General features: G+C 41.7%; 1 protein-coding gene across 1 annotated transcript; it reads right to left on the bottom strand.

Moving 5' to 3' along the window:
* Positions 1-407: 407 nt before the first annotated feature.
* On the bottom strand, positions 408-11018 carry gltpd2 (glycolipid transfer protein domain containing 2). Its single transcript, XM_034198309.1, has 4 exons — positions 10469-11018; positions 4537-4595; positions 4076-4257; positions 408-1743 (listed from the first exon to the last, which is right to left on the bottom strand). The coding sequence occupies exons 1-4, from the start codon at positions 10536-10538 to the stop codon at positions 1122-1124; spliced, it is 933 nt and encodes a 310-aa protein (XP_034054200.1). The 5' UTR covers positions 10539-11018; the 3' UTR covers positions 408-1121.
* Between the last annotated feature and the right edge of the window lie 6796 nt (positions 11019-17814).

Genomic DNA, 17814 nt, shown 5'->3' with positions numbered 1-17814 from the left:
CATTAGAGGTATTTGTGGGTTTAAAATAGTCTGATCAAGAGTAGGAGGTGACCGATACCTCCACACAATTATCCATGTTAAACATTCTACTTATCAAAGATATTAAAAAATAAGCAATCCATTGATATTTTTCAGATCATGACTTTAAAAAAATATATAAATCTATAATTTTCTGACAAATTGTAATAATGGGAGGGAAAGCATTTGTATTGCGGTTAGAAATCCTGAATTTTTTCCGACAGCAGATTATATCCACCATTACATGTATGTTGGGAAATGGAGATGTGTGTGGAAGAGCAGTGGAGCCTCTGCTGGACGGTAGGAATCACTGCACAGTTCAGTGGCATTTAAATGTCAATGTTATCACATTACTGGACCACACATAAACGAGCCAACTAGATTCTCTCTTTTTTCTTGTTCCTTCGTTTTTAGATATTTAATCATTCTGAACATCATTCAACCATTTACAATATAAAACAGGAACAATCAATTCTCCACACTCACACTACAGTTGCATTTCAGTACTGTATTGTCCTTTTCTCAGCACTTGTTGATTTGTTCTGTAAAACCTCTTAAATCATGATAGATTGGTCCCAGATTTAAGGGCTACAAGGCAGCTAGATCTAGTCAGTTTTTGAGGTAGCATACAAAATCACCAAGCATTAAACAGCAGTCATTTTCAATAATATTCTGAATGTAAAAAAATCACATGTGAGCAGGGGTTGGCACAAAAACACAAATCAATAAATTACAAAATCACCTCCCCTGCGATGATCTCCAGCACATCCTAAGCTGAACAAAGGTTACAGTGGTGTTTAGTTTATCTGTGCACCTGCTTAAATAATTCAAAGCCAGCCTAGATGCATCATCAGCTGCCCTTACGGTATTGAGATGTGATCTCATAAAAGGTGATAAGGAATGTCCACAGATCGAAAGCAAACACACTTTCAGTATCAGTTGATTGTTGACGCAGCACTTTGGTTTGGAGGAAAAATATGGCACGTATGAATTCCAGCAGTAAAAAGGCCATTTAAGTTAGCACCACGTTTTGTAGCTGTGATGCCCAGGATATCTTGAAGACAGTGCAAATATGGTCAAGTCTCACAGCCATTTTTTATTTTCTAGGGCAAGTCCAGCATGCCATTTTCTTCCAAGGCACTCTGCGTCCTGTCGTAAACCTCTCCCAGGGATTGTACCACTCTTTTTAGCAACATGCTCAGCTCCTCCTGGTTCTGCACACACACCAGTCGGAAGAAGAAAGCCCGCTCCGGCATGGCGATGAAGGCCAGCTCTGCGGCCTTGCGGACGAACCATGTGTGGTGGTGGGCGAGGGTCCCCTGATACGCCTCTCTGCAGAGCTCCGAGGGGCTCCTGAGCCGACCAGCCACCGGTGTTTCTGACAATTTCTCCAGGAAGAGCTTCAGCCAGAGCAAAGCGCGGTGCAATCGGAGGAGAGTTCGACACCCAGAGTCCGTCTGGTGGTGGAAGTTCACCTGCCCTCGGCCCAGCTCTGTCCAGATCATGGTGCGCACAGAGTGGTAAGCACCAGTGTGTTGTGAGGCCTCCTTATCAGTCTTTCCCCCAGTTTCTGTGACCTCTCCGTATATTGAGTGTATATCCGGGCCCACCAGCTCTGCTTCAGGGTCCGCTTCTGCCAACAGGGCCAGTTGGCGGATTATAGAGGTCTTGGTTTCTATCTCGTTCGATATCAGCCCCACCATCGGTCCCAAAGCTTCCATAAACCTGGAGGAGTCACAAAGAGTAGGATTATTTATCTTCAGAGTCCATATCATGCCATAAACCATAAGATACTCCATTCTAACGGTCTGTAAATGACTCTGTATCTGATGACTTCACCCAGGGTTCGGAAGGTTACTTTAACAAAGTGTTCTGGTACAATTACTAGTTACGTCATGATGTAAGTTAAAGTAATCGGTAGTGTTGTCGATTGTAACCAATGTATTATGTAAGAACATTGTAACCTTAGAAAAGAACAAACCAAGATATTAATTATGAAAAAATGTGTCCCCTTCATTAAGCATATTCAGGCAGTGGCCTATACACATTCTACAGTTTAAAAAAGCAGAAATAAAATCTGAGCTGAGAAAATTCTCCATTTTAGTTTAAAACACATAGTTAAAGGTGGGGTAGGTAATTTTGGACAAACCAGCTCGAGTGCGCTAGAATTTGAAAATACACAGCCAGAAAAAATCTGCCACTTCCTTACAGAGCCCCTCCTCCAACACACACAAACGCACACATGACCAATGAGGGCATGAGATAAGTTTGTGCACAGATGGAAGGCTGACAGGCAGGTAGGCCATCCAGTTATTTTAGCCGGGCCGACTCAGATGATTGGTCGTGCTTTTTACAGTACTACGGCTTTTTATGGATTTTTTGTCAAAGCACTTAAGATATTCATTGCTATCGGGATGTTAAGAGCATTCCATGGAATATAACAAGTGTTTCTCGAGCCGGTTTCTCAAACTTACCTACCCCACCTTTAAGCACACACAAACTATTTTATGGACATATAGGTTCACCTAATTAAAAGAAGAACAAACTAACGAAAGGCTTGAAAACGATAGAGTAATCCAGGCAGTAGTATTAGCTTAAACAACAGTACAGCTAACAAAGAATACATACAATCTGATCCTTTTTACAATAAACACTAAGCGTCTTTTTAGTTTTTGAAACATTCCTGCTAGTCATCCCCGATTTTGAGAAATGTAACAGTTATCTCAGTAACATGTTTTTGTCATCTGATAACGTAATCCTGTTACATGTACTCCCCAGGTCTGATACCTCACGAGCTTGTCCCAGCTGGACAGCTAAGGTGGAGTAGGTAAGTTTGAGAAACCGGCTCGAGATACACTTGTTGTTATATTCCATGCTCTTAACATCCCGATAGCAATGAATATCTGAAGTGCTTTGACAACAAATCCATTAAAAAACTTCATCTGTGGAAGCCGTACTGTAAAAAGCACGACCAATCATCTGAGCCGGCCCGGCTAAAATAACTGGATGGCCTACCTGCCTGTCAGCCTTCCATCTGTGCACAAACTTATCTCGTGCCCTCATTGGTCATGTGCGCGTTCGTGTGTGTTGGAGGAGGGGCTCTGTAAGGAAGTAGCAGATTTCTTCCGGCTGTGTATTTTCAAATTCTAGCGCACTCGAGCTGGTTTCTCCAAAATTACCTACCCCACCTTTAACCGAAGAACCAAGATATTCAGTATCAAAATGTGTCTTCTGTCAGAGATCTTATTTATAGGAAAACCTGCCTTTCATGAAGCATATTCAGGCGGTAGCTTTTTTTTTTACTGCACATATTTTATTCCATTCTATTTCAATGTAAATACTGCTTTATTTTATTTTTCATTTGACTATTTTTGTTCTGTGTTTTTAAATGTTTGTTTTGATTTTATGTATGCACCACGATACCAAGTCAAATTCCTCGTACGTGTCAACCTACCTGGTAATAAACCTGTTTCTGATTCTGATTTCTGATACACCAACAATGAAACACATGAGCACATACAGTTCTTTAAATGCATACAGTTACGGAGCGTCCACACTACAGCTTCAAAAAAAGCTTGGAGCTGGGCGTGTCTGAAGCTTGGGGATTTTATTCGAGCAACGCGACCAACAACCAATCACATGAATCTCCCGCCCCCGACATACAAAGCAAAAACCCCGGGGATTTTATGCGAGCAATATATATATATATATAAACTCCCCAAACAGGCGAAAACCTACCAGTTTCACTCACTGTCTCTGCCACCGCCCTCCATGACTGGTTCTTCCGGTTTGTATCCCGGTAGGTGAAGAGGGTCTGGTCATACCAAACCGGGTGATTGCTACGGCGATAATTAGTTTCTCCTCCATCTTTTTTTGAAATATAGAAATAAACGGCGGGATATCTCTCCCAGCTTAGACGCGGTTTGATTGGCTAGGGCTTGAGCTGTCAGCTTTTCAGAAACCCCATTCAAGTGAATGGGCAGACGCGTTGGAAACCGTTTTTGAAGCTGTCGAAGCTGTAGTGTGGACGGCCCGTTAAACTATCACACAATGTTACCTGACGAGCTCGTCCCAGCTGGACAGGTACGGCTGCAGCAGGATGTCGGATGTGAGTTCAGATGCAGCCTGCAGGTGGGACAGCAGCATGGACACCTGAAAGGTCTGACCCGGGCACCCCTCGATGACCTTTAACCCCTCGGCTCCATCGGCCCCACTGCTGTTGTACAGCTGGTGGTGGAGCTGCCAGTGGGGGATGGGAGGTGTGTGTGTGGGGGATGAGAGAGAGAGAGAGAGAGAGAGAGAGAGAGAGAGAGAGAGAGAGAGAGAGAGAGAGAGAGAGAAGAGATTATTCTAATATTAAGGGATAGAGAGAAGAGAGTCTCTGATTCATGATCTCTCTCGCCTGTTCCAGAGAGAGAGAGAGAGATATTCACCACATTTAAATTAGCCATCTGCTTCACAAAAGCCTTGTTATGGAGGAGATCTAATAAGTGCTTTATAATTTGCATTTGCTCTTACCGTGTTCCCCTGATTATAACCCTTTAAACAGGAATCCCAGTGGTAATCCAAACCTCCGTCTGCAATGAAACAAAGTCAAGAGAAACAAGAGAAAATCTCTGTTACGGTTCATAAACACTTTTCCACTGAAACAGAGACTTATTTTTTTGATAATGTAGCAAACACAAGGACAATATAAGCTGTGGGTGCATTTAACTAATACAATTACATATTTACAGGTTTGTATTTCCATATTAATTATTGGTTATTATGGGACAACATTAAACTTGTAATAACGGTTGTTTTTCTGGCCACTTGGGGGCAGAAGAGAGCACGGTTAAAGGTAATATGGCGGACAAAAAACTCGGTTTATTTACCGTGTATACAATCTGGTTCAATAAGAAACATACAGCCTATGCAAAGCAACATTTGTCGATAGACTAAGTGCTATACAGCGTTAACAAAATGGTAAGAAGAAGAAGAAGAAGAAGAAGAAGAAGAAGAAGAAGAAGAAGAAGAAGAAGAAGAAGAAGAAGAAGAAGAAGAAGAAGAAGAAGAAGAAGAAGAAGAAGAAGAGGAAAACAAAAGACGAAGAAGAAGTCGTGTTTCTGGACTTCTGTGAATGTAAGTCAAATATATTCTGTTATGCTAATGCTATCACCGACTCTTTATCTGCCAGCTCAAACTCGAGATTGTTTAGCCTTTTCACTGAAAACTGCTTCCTGCTTCGACTGTTTAGTGATAGTGAACAGACACAGTATAACGTTGAAGCCAGATGGCTAAACAATGAGCTTTGAGGAAGTCACAAAATCTCCATTGAACCAAAAGGCTGCCGATTCAGGTGATTAATTTCTGTGAGTGACCCCATTGTGTCGCATTGACTTTTGATTGTACAACATATCGATTTAAACCCGTTTTAAATTAGATGAAAGTATTTCTCATGGCTCATTAACAAGCATCCCTGTCATGTAGCAGATCTGTTATTCTATTGAACCCTGGTGTCACATCATGACCTACTACAAAAACCTAGGGGTACGCAAAGATGATTTCAGTCTAGCAAGGGTAACAACAGCAGAGGTACTCATTAAACTGAGCGCCCTCCAACCTAACAAGGCCACTGGCCACGACAATATCCCCTCCAAATTCCTCAGAGACACAGCAACCGCCATCTCACCAGTCATAGCTCACATAATTAACCTCTCCATAAAACAGGGAAAAGTACCCAAAGACTTCAAAATTGCAAGAGTAATCCACCTGCACAAAAAGGGCAGCAAATTGGACCCAGGCAACTACCGCCATGTTTCTATACTTACCTCCATCTCGAAAGTCATGGAAAAAATAGTATATGAACAGGTCGAAAAGTACCTTGCGGAAAATAAACTAATCTGTGAATTTCAATCTGGCTTTAGAACATCCCACTCCACTGACACATGCCTTCTTTATTTGAGCGACCACATCAAACAAGAGGTGGACGAGGGAAAGTACTGCGGCATGGTGATGCTGGACCTACAAAAGGCTTTCGACACTGTCAATCACCCCATTCTGATTGACAAGCTAAAAGCAATTGGTTTTGATAAACTATCGGTGAGCTGGATGCGGTCCTACCTGGAGGGGAGAGAACAGATGGTGGAGGTAAACGGTACTCTGTCCCCCCCCCTCTCCCAGTGAGCTGTGGTGTTCCACCAGGAAGCATATTAGGTCCGTTACTGTTCCTAATTTATGTAAATGACATGTCATCAGCATGTGACTGCAACTTGTTCCTGTTCGCGGACGACTCAGCCCTGCTGGTCTCTGACAGGAACAGGTTGCAGGTTGAAAAAACCCTCAGCTCCGAGCTCGGCAGAATCTGCACCTGGCTCGCCGATAATAAATTATCATTACACCTGGGTAAAACAGAGTCCATTCTCTTCGGTTCGAAACATAATCTCAGCAAATCCGACGACTTCTCAGTTGCAGTGGGCGACATTATTGTCACAAGTAAGAAGGAAATGACATACCTAGGATCTATTCTTGAGGCAAACCTCTCCTGTGACAAAATGGCATCCAATGTAATAAAAAAAGTCAATCAAAGAACTAGATTCCTATACCGGATCTCCTCTCTGGTAAACAAAAACACCCTGAAAACTCTGGCAGGAGCACTCATTCAAGGGTACTATGACTATGCTTGCACGTCATGGTACCATAGCACCTCCAAGGCGCTAAAAATAAAACTTCAAACATCGCAAAATAAACTGGTCAGACTACTGCTTGACCTTTCATCTAGAACTCACCTCTGCCCACTTTGACAACCTAGGATGGCTTAGAGTAGACGACAGAGTACAGCTACTTGCAATGGGCCTGGTCTACAAGATCCACTACACCTCTATGGTACCCATGTACATGTCAAAATTCTTCCCAAAGGTCAAGGAATACCATGATCATAACACCAGAGGGAGCTCCACAAATCATGTGAAACCCAGATTTGGCACAAAAAAGGGGGAATACACGTTTCGCAATTATGCCACATCAAGGTGGAACGCTCTTCCCACAACTGTAAAGGAAAGTAAAACTATACTTACCTTCAAAACCTCTCTTAAAGAGCACCTTCGGGGGAGAGCATTGCAAAACTGGCCCCGGTAATGGTACAAATCTCAACCTGTCGTTCAATGGACAGCTTCCCCCCCCCCCATCTATGTATATACTCGCATTTTAGACTCTGTTACTAACTGTATATCTGTAGACTTGGTATGTCTTAAATGTCCGGTTAGGATGTATTAGAACGAAATCTAAAATGAAAATTGTAAATAAGCAATCTGTATGTAAAAAACCACCTGTATGTAAATTGTAAATAAGCCATCTGTATGTCAAATATGTCTTAAATGATATGATGAATTGGAAATGGGGGACCCTGATGTAAACAAGACGAAAGTCTTTCTCTGGTCTGCATCCCCTTAACAATTGTATGTTTTGAGCTGTACTGTACTGTACCCAATATACAAGCTGTTAATAAACTTTTCAATCAATCAATCAATCAATGTTCACATTTCGCACCCTTTGGTAATGTTCGGGTCAAATGTAACAATGGAAGTGTCCATCGTTTTTTGTGATAAAAATGTAAAAAAAAATACACTGTAATAAAAACTAGGTTTACATTTTGCTCATGCTTTTCTAGGACAAATGTAAATGAAACATTTTTTCATTAATGTTCATTATTTTTAATGTGGCTGTGGGGGTCCTTCAGTGGCTGGCTGTGGGGGTCTTCCAGCAGCTGGCTCTGAGTCAAGTTCATCTTCCAATTCGCTGTCAAATTCTGAGTTTACCTCCACATTATCCTCATCTTCAGAAATGTCTTCCTGTTCCACTTCACCGTGTTCCTCTAAGTCAGTGCTTCTCAAACTTTTTTCAGTAATGTACCCCCTTTGAAACATTTTCTCAGCCAAGTACCCCCTAACCGATCCCGAACATTTTTGATCGAAAAAGCCTATATAAATAATTACAATATAGTGATGTTCCCTCAGTGTGTGATGTATTAACTCCTTCTTGGTATGCATTACAACAAACTAAGGATATTTTCATTTTATGCATGAAAAATACAACATAACACTTTTATAAAACAGATTTTTCCAAGGAGTTTTTCAATTTAAGTAATATGTTATTGTGAAAAACTATACAATACACACATTTGACATGTTTATATGAGGACCCCCTTGGTGGTTTTAGGAATGTTTTATATAAAATTGTGTTTTCTATTTAACTTATTTTACTTAGATTGTTTTTTTAATTAACCTTTATTTTTTATTTTTATCTCACGTACCCCCTGCAGTACCCCAACGTACCCCCAGGGTCCGCGTACCCCCATTTGAGAATCACTGCTCTAATGCATTCCACTCACTCTCATCCATTATTAGCTCCAAGGCTCACTGAGCAGAATATCTTTTGGCCATTTTGCTGGTAGATAATTGTAGTTCTGCACTATACTGTAATGTGAGGTTATGTCTCTGTTTAGTCCCTCCTCCGGTGTGCGAGGGGGACAGTGCGAGAAAATGTAAAATGTTTATACATTTCTGGAAGATCTAAAATGTTTATAATGTTCTAGGATAGTTTTGTGTACACGCTACAAAGGGTAAAGATCAAGGGAAAACAGGATCAAACAGCTTCTCTATGCATACAATTGTGTATGTGTGTGTGTGTGTGACGTGTGTGTCTTTAGTTTCTGTGTGTTTTTCTCTGTCTGTCTGTCCTGGTATTGTATCCGGGTCAGATTGACCCGAACCTCTTATGAAGGACATAAATGCAGGTGGGCATTATTTCACAAGTGGAAAAAAACAATTCCACATGTCCTTCACAATAAATAAGCCCCGGCCATTGAGTTTCAGGTTGAACGAATATATCCTTATATTTTTTTGTATTCATTGAAAATGGAAATCGTGTCAATTTCACCCGAACACCACAAGGGTTAAAAAAAACAAGCTAGTAAATGGCAGACCCTGTTTATTTTTTATATTGATTAATTCCACTTAGTACACAGTATATAGCTGAAAGACAAAGAGCTATGGTTGTTGCACATTGTTCCTGCTTTGGAGAATTTGTGGACATGGTTATTATCTAATTATTTTTCTACATTTTTACAATGTTCATGCTTCCTATTCTTCTTTCCTGAAACATAGTTGTTAATTATTGTTTTTTTTTAATCTTATCTTCAGTGGAAATTCACGACATTGCTGTGAAATAGATTAATGGTCAGTACATTTCCCCAGGAGTAGAAAATGGTTGATGTTTATGATGATATAAGGTCCTTTTTGACAGCATGTTTATGAGTTTTTATCTTTTTTTAACAAGTGACAAAGCAAACCCTGTGAGTTTAAGTAAGTAAACATCTCTAACACTGACTTCCTCAGCACACGTCATGCATCTAAGCCCTTTAACAAATCAGAGCCTTTAACTAATATTTGTCATTTACAAAACTGTGGCATATTCCCGAGTAAATTCAGGGTAAGCTGTTCCTGAGTTTTTTTATTTGGAGCCTCATGTCATTCCCTCAGAGGCCAGACCACACACATAGGGACCAGTGTAGCCGACCCGCTTACAACCAGAAGCCACAAAGCTGGCAGTAAAAAGCTTCCCTAAAAGATCCAAGCTTCCTGTCAGATAGCTCGTCTAGTTAGCCTCTTTAAGATACCAAACATTCATTTCAAATACAACTCGAAGCCCGAACATTTCTAACTTGCCTGTTACCGTAGGAGTTGCCAAACATTTTAACAGAGATGTTTGCCACTACAGACTAATAGGCGTATCTAAATACATGTTTCCTAATTGAGTTATTACTACTAGCATGGGAAGTTGGCTGTTCATGCTCCCAAATGTTTCCCTTCAGAAACTTCACATCTCTCAAATCTTTAAATGTAATCCAAGCTAGAAAAGAAAAGTCACATGGTCCCAGTTTGGACATTGCTAAACAGCTTACCAGTCCATTGAGGAATGGATCTAAATGGCAAAGAAGTGTTCATTTTATGATGTGCTGAACTTTATATTGTCATTCTGTAATTTAAGCCAAGCAAATATCCAAAAAATAGACAAATATTCCTTCAACACGCCGTAGAGATTGGTTGTAATTTGCAATAGAATCCTTGTGAGGAATACAATAAACTTTGTCTACAAAATCACAGTAAAGTCTATATTTCAGCCATAGTTGATCTAATGTGACTGATAATACCTCATGTAAAAAAATAGGCGCAACAGTATCATCTCCCAATTCAATAACATGTGAAATCATGCATGGAAATACTTCTGTGATGTTAGAAAGATGTTAGAGTGGGCAAAAAACTCTGGCGTGACCACCATGCTTGATTCCACAGCAGCAGCCTGTCCATGTGACACATTCCTGATATGTAGCGTATGCATTTCAAACAAGGGAGGGATTGTTTGGATTAGCAGCACAACCTAGGAGCCTGAACACAAACACAGAAATACTCACGGAGCCACAGGGAGCCGAGGAACAACAGCAGCACCAAGATAGCCGCCGCAGCCTTGCTCTTCACACCCATTCTGAAGTCCTGTTTAGGGTCTGCCAGCTCTCTTCCTTCTCTTTGTCCCTATGTTTTAATTCCTCTGGTTCTCACATGAGTCCTTTCCCCTTGCACTGACTGTCACCACAATTACTCCCTGCCGGACCCCTGCCTCTGACCCCCCCTCACCCTCCTAAATCTTTCATACTCCTCCCCAAAACCAGAAATAAAAAGTTCTCCCAGCCACCGTACCTCACAGAGAGCCCCTGTCAATGTTTAATTCTATTTGACCACAGCTGCTTTCCCCCGTCACTGTCACAGCTCAGCCTGATGTTGCTCTTAATTTTTCCCTTTGGCTTTCTTGGATCCACGTCTCTCCTCTACCCTGCCTTTGTTTCTGACTGATCTTGAAGCTGCCTGCCTTCTTGTTGTGTTGCTCAACCTGAGGGTCCAGAGATCAGCCGTGTGTGGCTGATAATGCAGAGCCAACGCGGCGTGTCTGGCAGTAACCCCCTTCCTTCGAATTCATATTATATGCGCTATATTCCTGGTCAGTACGAGGAAACACTTTCTCCATCGCCTCCCACCACAACCCTCCCTCCTCCCTCCCCCTCTCCCTCTCTTTCTCCCTCTATAACTCATTCACACAAACCACTAGAAGCACCACCATGCTTACAACAGCTCTCAGACACATTTCTGAAAATGTATCGTTCAAATGGGAGTACAACACATCAGGACACTCTCAATGAACACATATTTCCCCCCCAGTCTTTACATGTATATTGATTGCAACCCAGAGTAAACCGATGTATTGATTCATTTAAAATAAGATTATGTTGTTGCACAGTCTGCGTTTGGTGGCTGAATGTGATCCTTGTTTGTCAATCAATAACACAGTCTAACCGAGCTTATCCTAGCTGAGCTGGCAAAAGGACTAATGATGTCCACTGATGCTAATCTAATTCTAGATATGACAAAGACATGTACAAAAACATAGTGGGAGCAAACACATGTATTTTCCCTTGTGATTCATATTCTGTAGTATATCATGTTGGATTTCCAAATGCTAATTATGGAGGAATTCCATCGGATTGTGTCTAATTGAAGTATAAAGTCTGACACATGTCGCAAAAAACTGGTGGAAGCGTAAAGGGTGTTGCCATGATTATCACCTCGGATAGTGATAATCAAGGGAAACCCACTGATTGGTCGCTATCAGTGGGTTTGCTGTGGGGGAGGTGAGCAGACATTGAACTCCACTCTCAAGCCGAAGCACATGTGTGCTCGTGGAGAGGGATTTAACAATGGTGTTCTGCAGTGGAGGAGCGGGAAAAGAAGTGAAAGCAGGGGCATTAATTACTTGGCTGGGAGGAGTCGGTCATGGGGCTTGTTGCTCTGTGCAACCAATGAATGATCCCTTCTGAAAAAAGGCAACAACTGACAAGGGGAGACTGAATCCTTGTGAAAAAAAACATGTGACTCTCAGGAGACATGGACTGTTTGACTCCACACTGCTGGTGAAATCAGATTAAATAGAAATAGTCCCACAAAAATGTGTTTGTTGCTGCCCATTCATGACAGGAATCCCACATGCACAGTGCTAGTAGACTAATGCACACGGCATGACTTCCCACTGTGTGAGCATGTTTATGTATGGGGGGTTTGGCAGGGCAGGAAGTGAAGAGGTCTCTGTCAGACAAAATCTGGAAGCATTTTCACTGGATTTAAAACTACATTTCCCCTAGGTTAGTACGTTTGTATTTAAATAGTTTTAAATGTAGGTAGAACAACAAGCTGGGAGATTGTATGTATTGGCAGTAATGCAGTTGTTAAAAAACAAAAGGAGAAAGAAAATTAGAGACCATCTTGCTACAGAATCACAGGCTGTGATGCCAAATCCTGCCAGTTGGAGGCAGGTTCCCCAGTTATGCCAATGATAGTAACTCAGTGGTTCTCAAAGTGAAGAAAGCTTGAATGAAGAGCCGCGTTCACACCGCAGTACTTTTCCCATTTTAGTTCCGAAATAGTTCCGAAATGTCGCGTTCACACCAAAAAGAGCCGGAACTCAAATTAGTTAATCAGAACTTTTTTTACCCCCTTTTCCTTCCCTGCTAGAGAGCAGGTACTTTCGTGGGAGAAAAAGGTTCCCATTTCTGATTGGCTGGGTGGATTGCAAACCACGGCCCAAAAAGTTTTGTGAAGCCGCCATTTTATTATCCTCGCATTAGCATTATTAGCATTAGCATTAGCTCAGCACACAAACGCAGAGAGACTAACTTATGGCAACACAAAAGAAAACATGGGAGCGGTGGAGATGAGGAGGTGTCGGCGTTCTGGCGAGTTACTCGGAAGGCTTCAGTACTGAAGCCAGTACCCAACTCCGGGGACTTCCGTCCGGGGACTTCCGGCAGCAGTGTACGCCGTGAAGTTGTTTGCGGCCTGCCAGTAAACCCAAAGCAGAAGAAGAACAAGTGACGTCAGCGGCTTCATTTGCCTAATCCTTCCCCATGAACTTATTCCGGTGTGAACGCGATCTGTATTTAGTTCATCAGAACTAAAGAGTTCTCATTAACTAAGTTCTTATGAACCTTTGTGGGAAAAGTACTGCGGTGTGAATGCGCCTAAGGGTATAAAATATGCCGGCTCTTCTGCATCTAGGGGTCCATATAGCAAGAGTGTTTCAGCTTCCTAATGCAAATATCAGTTCATCATAGAATACCTTTTGGATTCTGAATTTTACTTAACTTCAATGAAATAATGATTTAAATAAAGGCTATTTATGTGTTCTACCTTGAGGTTGATTTAACCCAAAAAAAGGTATTTGTTCTTTACGGGTAGAAGTTATGGGGAAAACATATTTTTTGACCCAATGGCATCACGGTCCTGGAAGTTGTAATTCCACGGCCAGTAGTATATTGATTTCTTTGCTTTGTCTTCAGGAACACATTTTGCCACCATGACACACACATTGAGACAGGTAAAAAGAGTACCTGCATTGCTATCGCAGCTAAAAAGGCATGATCATATTGCCTCTGGTTCGGCTGAGGTACAAATCAAACTTCTATCTGCAACAAGCTTTCAAAGTCTTGTCACACTGTGAGAGTTGCTGACACCTTAAGGGTATCTCTATCTATGGATGCACAGCATGAACTAGCGAGTTACTAAAGGTTGTCATTGCATATTTAGTTGCAGCTCTTTGTCCTACCACATTAACACTACAATAGTTTGAACCATTCACTATATTTATAGCACTTGTTAAACAGCAAACAGTTAAACACGTGTCTGACATTCTGCACCCGGTACGTTTTGAGAAACATTTTTGGCTTCAGCTGTACAGAACATGAATGTATAAAGAGTTGGTGGCATAGCCCCGTTCTTTGCTATAAAGGTTTCTCATTGCCTCATGGCCTGAGAGAACACAAATATAATCAGCATCCATTGGGCTGCATCTAGGAGGTTAATTTGCCCACTGTCCAAAAAACGATTTAGCGCCAACCTTATGCTTTAATTTTGATTGTTTCAAACTAAAATGCTTATTATTTGTTCTCTACTCTGTTTACAACTGTTGTGTCCCGTCAAATATGTTAGTGATTGTCATGTTCATGTTAGTTTAGTTTATGTTCCACTTCCTGTTTTATTTTGTACTCACCATGTCTCATTCCAGGTCCCTTTACTTCCTGCCTTGGTTCTTTTTCCCGCCATCGTCAGCGTCTGCCCCGCCCCTGATTGGTTCCACCTGTGCCCACTTACCTCATGTATAAATTGTCCCCCCTTGTCAGTTGCCAGTTCGTCTTGTTCGTCTTGTTCGTCGTTCCAAGAAGCCAGATCCAAGCCATCGTTTAAGAGACTCAGTGTTTTGCCTTTTTATCCTCCATGTGAGCACATTTCTTTTGACATTTTGTTATATCCTCTGAAAGAGTGATTTAGTTTTTTTTAAAGATTATTTTCTTCAAACCTTTTTTGTCTCTTGGTTGTGCATTTGAGTCCTCATACTATTGAGTCAAGGTTCCTAACAACAACTTGTCTTTGAGGCCAGACGGATCCAGCCCCAGTCTGTCTCCGAGTCAGAGCTCTGAACTGAACTGAGTGTGAGACACATTATCCACCTTCTGGAGGCTCCAGTTACCTTAAAGAAGCTCATCTCTGTTTCCCTAACTGTATATTTAGAAGTACATCACACACTGTGCAACTCACATGGCACATTCCAAAAATCAGTCTGTTGCCCTTGTCGCTGCAGAGTGACAATACTTATATTACTCACAGCACTAATTACAAGAGCAAAGTTAGTCCCTGGGTTTGAAATAAGTCAAACGTCCTGATTGTCTGATTTGTACTTAGAGTTACCTTTGTCCACTTTGTCCACTTTGTTCACATCTACTTCTGTCCAGAAATCCTCAAACTTAAAGTAGATCCTCTTCTCTGTCTCCGTGGTGTTATGGTTTTTATGGGCTTTGTCTGCCACCAGCCCTCTAACCCCGAAAGACCGGGTCCGCAGACATTCTGTCACTGCTGGAGTCCTGTTGAGGTGGCATGGCTCTGCTCGGTGTATTAATACCCCAACACATAGCAGCAGAGAGCAGCTTCCTGCACCCACGGGTGTGTGTGTCGGTATCTCTGGGTTTTTGTTGATGTTTGCTCTACAAGCACACACACACTTATTTTATTAGGTTGCAGGAATTTAGTATTGTTCTTCTGTTGTTTATTGGTGGCAGGCAAGGCAAGGCACGTTTATTTATATAGCACCTTTCAGCACACGGCAATTCAAAGTGCTTTATAAAATGAAATACTTTTAAGAAAAGATACAGCAGAAACACATTAGGTAGGGTTTTTTAATGATCTATTTGTTTCTTAGTTTCCATATAGTGCTGTGATGGTGTGCTCCATTACTTTAGTTTTTGCTCTGTATGGTTTTGATTCACTTAAAACCGATCTATTATGTCTGTAACTTGTGCATCACTAGTGGCATCTGTCCAGAGACTACATATGAACATTTTTGACTATATGTGGTACAGAAAACGTTGTGCATTATCTCTGCTAAATTACCAATAAAATAACAAAAGTCATCATTTGATTATCCTACAAAATGACAATGATCAAAGTGAAGACTATAACGATAAATACCAATATTGAAGATGTATCATACAGGACATCCATTGAATACCTTTTGTCAGATAAATGCTGTAGTGTATATACCTGGCATCACCACAGATTTGTTGTCTAATGATCATGATGATGATTATTGTGGGTGACCGCAGTGTGACTTGAAGTCCTGCTTTAGTGCCAACCAGCTGCTCTGTAATCTGAGCCGCGGATAGCGACAGCCGGGGCGGGCGTTTGGAGGGGGATTTAGGTCTCTTCCTCTCCGTCCTTTCTCTCGCTCGAACTTAATATTTAGATACAGTGCGGTGCAGCGGAGCGGTCTGGGAACATGATGGCGGGGTGCAGGTTTTGGATATTTGTTGGCGTTGTTGTAACTATCCTTGAGACTCTAATGGTTCAGGGTGAGTGGCGCAGTCGCAAACTTTTTCGCACATCCGCAACTTCTTATCTATCAAGATAATTCTCTGCCGGTCATGTGCAGACAGAAGATCAGAGTTTAGAGAGAGTTTAAAAGTCAGACTATATTGATTGGCATGCCAAAGACAACTTGTACTTTAGATATCCAAAAACCTTCTCCAATCTTCTACTTAAATCCTGTTGTACATGCTTGAATTTGAGTAGCTTTGAACCAACTTTGGAAGTAGATAACTTGTATTTTCTTGGCATGATGCAAGCATCCATTCAGCTGTATTTGGCATACTACTGTAACGTGGATGCATACACAATTATTGTCTTGGTTTGCTTTTTGTGCACACCTTTCTACTAGACCATGCATTTGATTCAAAGGCTTGTTTGACTTGTATACAATTTGGGATACTAGGAAAACTGTACACAAAGCATTAGGGGGTTTTGTCTCTAACCCTAACTCTTTGCTTGTTGACAGTAAGTGCATTATAACCATGAGACTGATAGGGGATCCTTAGACCCTCGTTAAAGCAATACTTTTAGACGTTTAGCCAATGCACTTCAACACATTCCCATTAAAAAGTGCGGTGCTTTGTCCTGAGAGCAGTGATTGCATGGCACTGATGGATTCTGCATCAGGAGGTTAACCACAGACCAGAAAGGCCACTGCTTCAGTGGAGGTAGAGGTAAAAGCCGGGATGTGATGCAACTTTAGAGACATACGATTCTGCCAATCCATTAGGCCACTCGGGATGCCAAAGGTATGACTCTCAACAGCTGCGGGTAAATCCTCCTAGAGTCCCATCTCCTTGGCAGAGGTCACTGGAGCAGTTTGAGAAATGTTCTCAGTGACAAGGTGCCGGTTTGAACAAGATCCATCCTGAAATGTAGACTCTTGTTGTTGTTGGTATGACATGTTTACCACGTTTATTGAATGGAGTTTGGAAACAGTGCGGTTGGACTTTCCCTGAGAAAATATACATTGGCATGCTGGAAAGAAGACTGGAAGGAGTAGCGGCCTTTATCCTGGACACCCTGACACAGTGTTGTACTTCAATCAAATTGACATTATCACTGTACAAAGGGAAACGTATGATGTACTTAAGCTCTTGTGAGCCATTTGATCTCTTAACACTCAGAGCAACAGCTGCACATTTGGCCTACTAACTATCTTAGTGTTAAACGGGTAGCTTGGATTGAAGTACTTGTATTACCTGGAACGGAAGCTAAGCAATATGCTGCTGTGGAAATAGAATCAGTTGTAGTGTATGCCATTTATAAAATAAGTATTAGCTTTACCCCCCAGAACACAGGAGTTGCTGGTCTAATGCTGTGTCGACAGGTTCATTTTGTTATTGTGTGACTATTTTAAGTCTATATTCACCAAAGTCACATAATACAAAGGAAGGAAATTCAACTTATTGTCATTACGTAGTACAGGTACCATGTAATGAAACGGTTTCTCTGCATTTGACCCATCCTAGTGTTAGGAGCAGTGGGCTGCCATTATGTACGGCGCCCGGGGAGCACTGTAGGGAATGGTGCCTTGCTCAGGGACACCTCGGTAGCACTTGGGGTGTTTCTCAATGTCGGTGAAAGCTACTCCAGAGCAACTATTTCAAGGATGCTACGTCATCGAGTGCCGCCGAAGGACTATTCCAATGTCTAGGATACTTAGAATTCTACCGAGGCCGGCGTACTTCGTTGCGGGAAGTTTCGAGGCTGCACAAGTGTATCCTCCACGGTGTGAAAATCCCCACAATGCTTTGCGCACGGACCGATTTCCTAATCTTTGGCAGAAATCATGCTC

Source organism: Gymnodraco acuticeps, unplaced genomic scaffold, assembly GCF_902827175.1.
Source record: "Gymnodraco acuticeps unplaced genomic scaffold, fGymAcu1.1, whole genome shotgun sequence".
Taxonomy (NCBI): Eukaryota; Metazoa; Chordata; class Actinopteri; order Perciformes; family Bathydraconidae; genus Gymnodraco; species Gymnodraco acuticeps.
The sequence above is the reverse complement of the archived record's forward strand: the minus strand, read 5'-3'. Positions and strand labels throughout refer to the sequence as shown.

What these genes read in the sequence shown, in the direction of transcription:
- gltpd2 (XM_034198309.1), bottom strand. Translation starts at nt 10,538, where the DNA reads ATGGGTGTGAAGAGCAAGGCTGCGGCGGCTATCTTGGTGCTGCTGTTG. An exon ending in CCTCGGCTCCCTGTGGCTCC is followed by an intron (nt 4,596 to 10,468) that starts GTGAGTATTTCT and finishes GTTTCATTGCAG; the next exon opens with ACGGAGGTTTGGATTACCAC. An exon ending in AGCTGGGACGAGCTCGTCAG is followed by an intron (nt 1,744 to 4,075) that starts GTAACATTGTGT and finishes TGACTCCTCCAG; the next exon opens with GTTTATGGAAGCTTTGGGAC.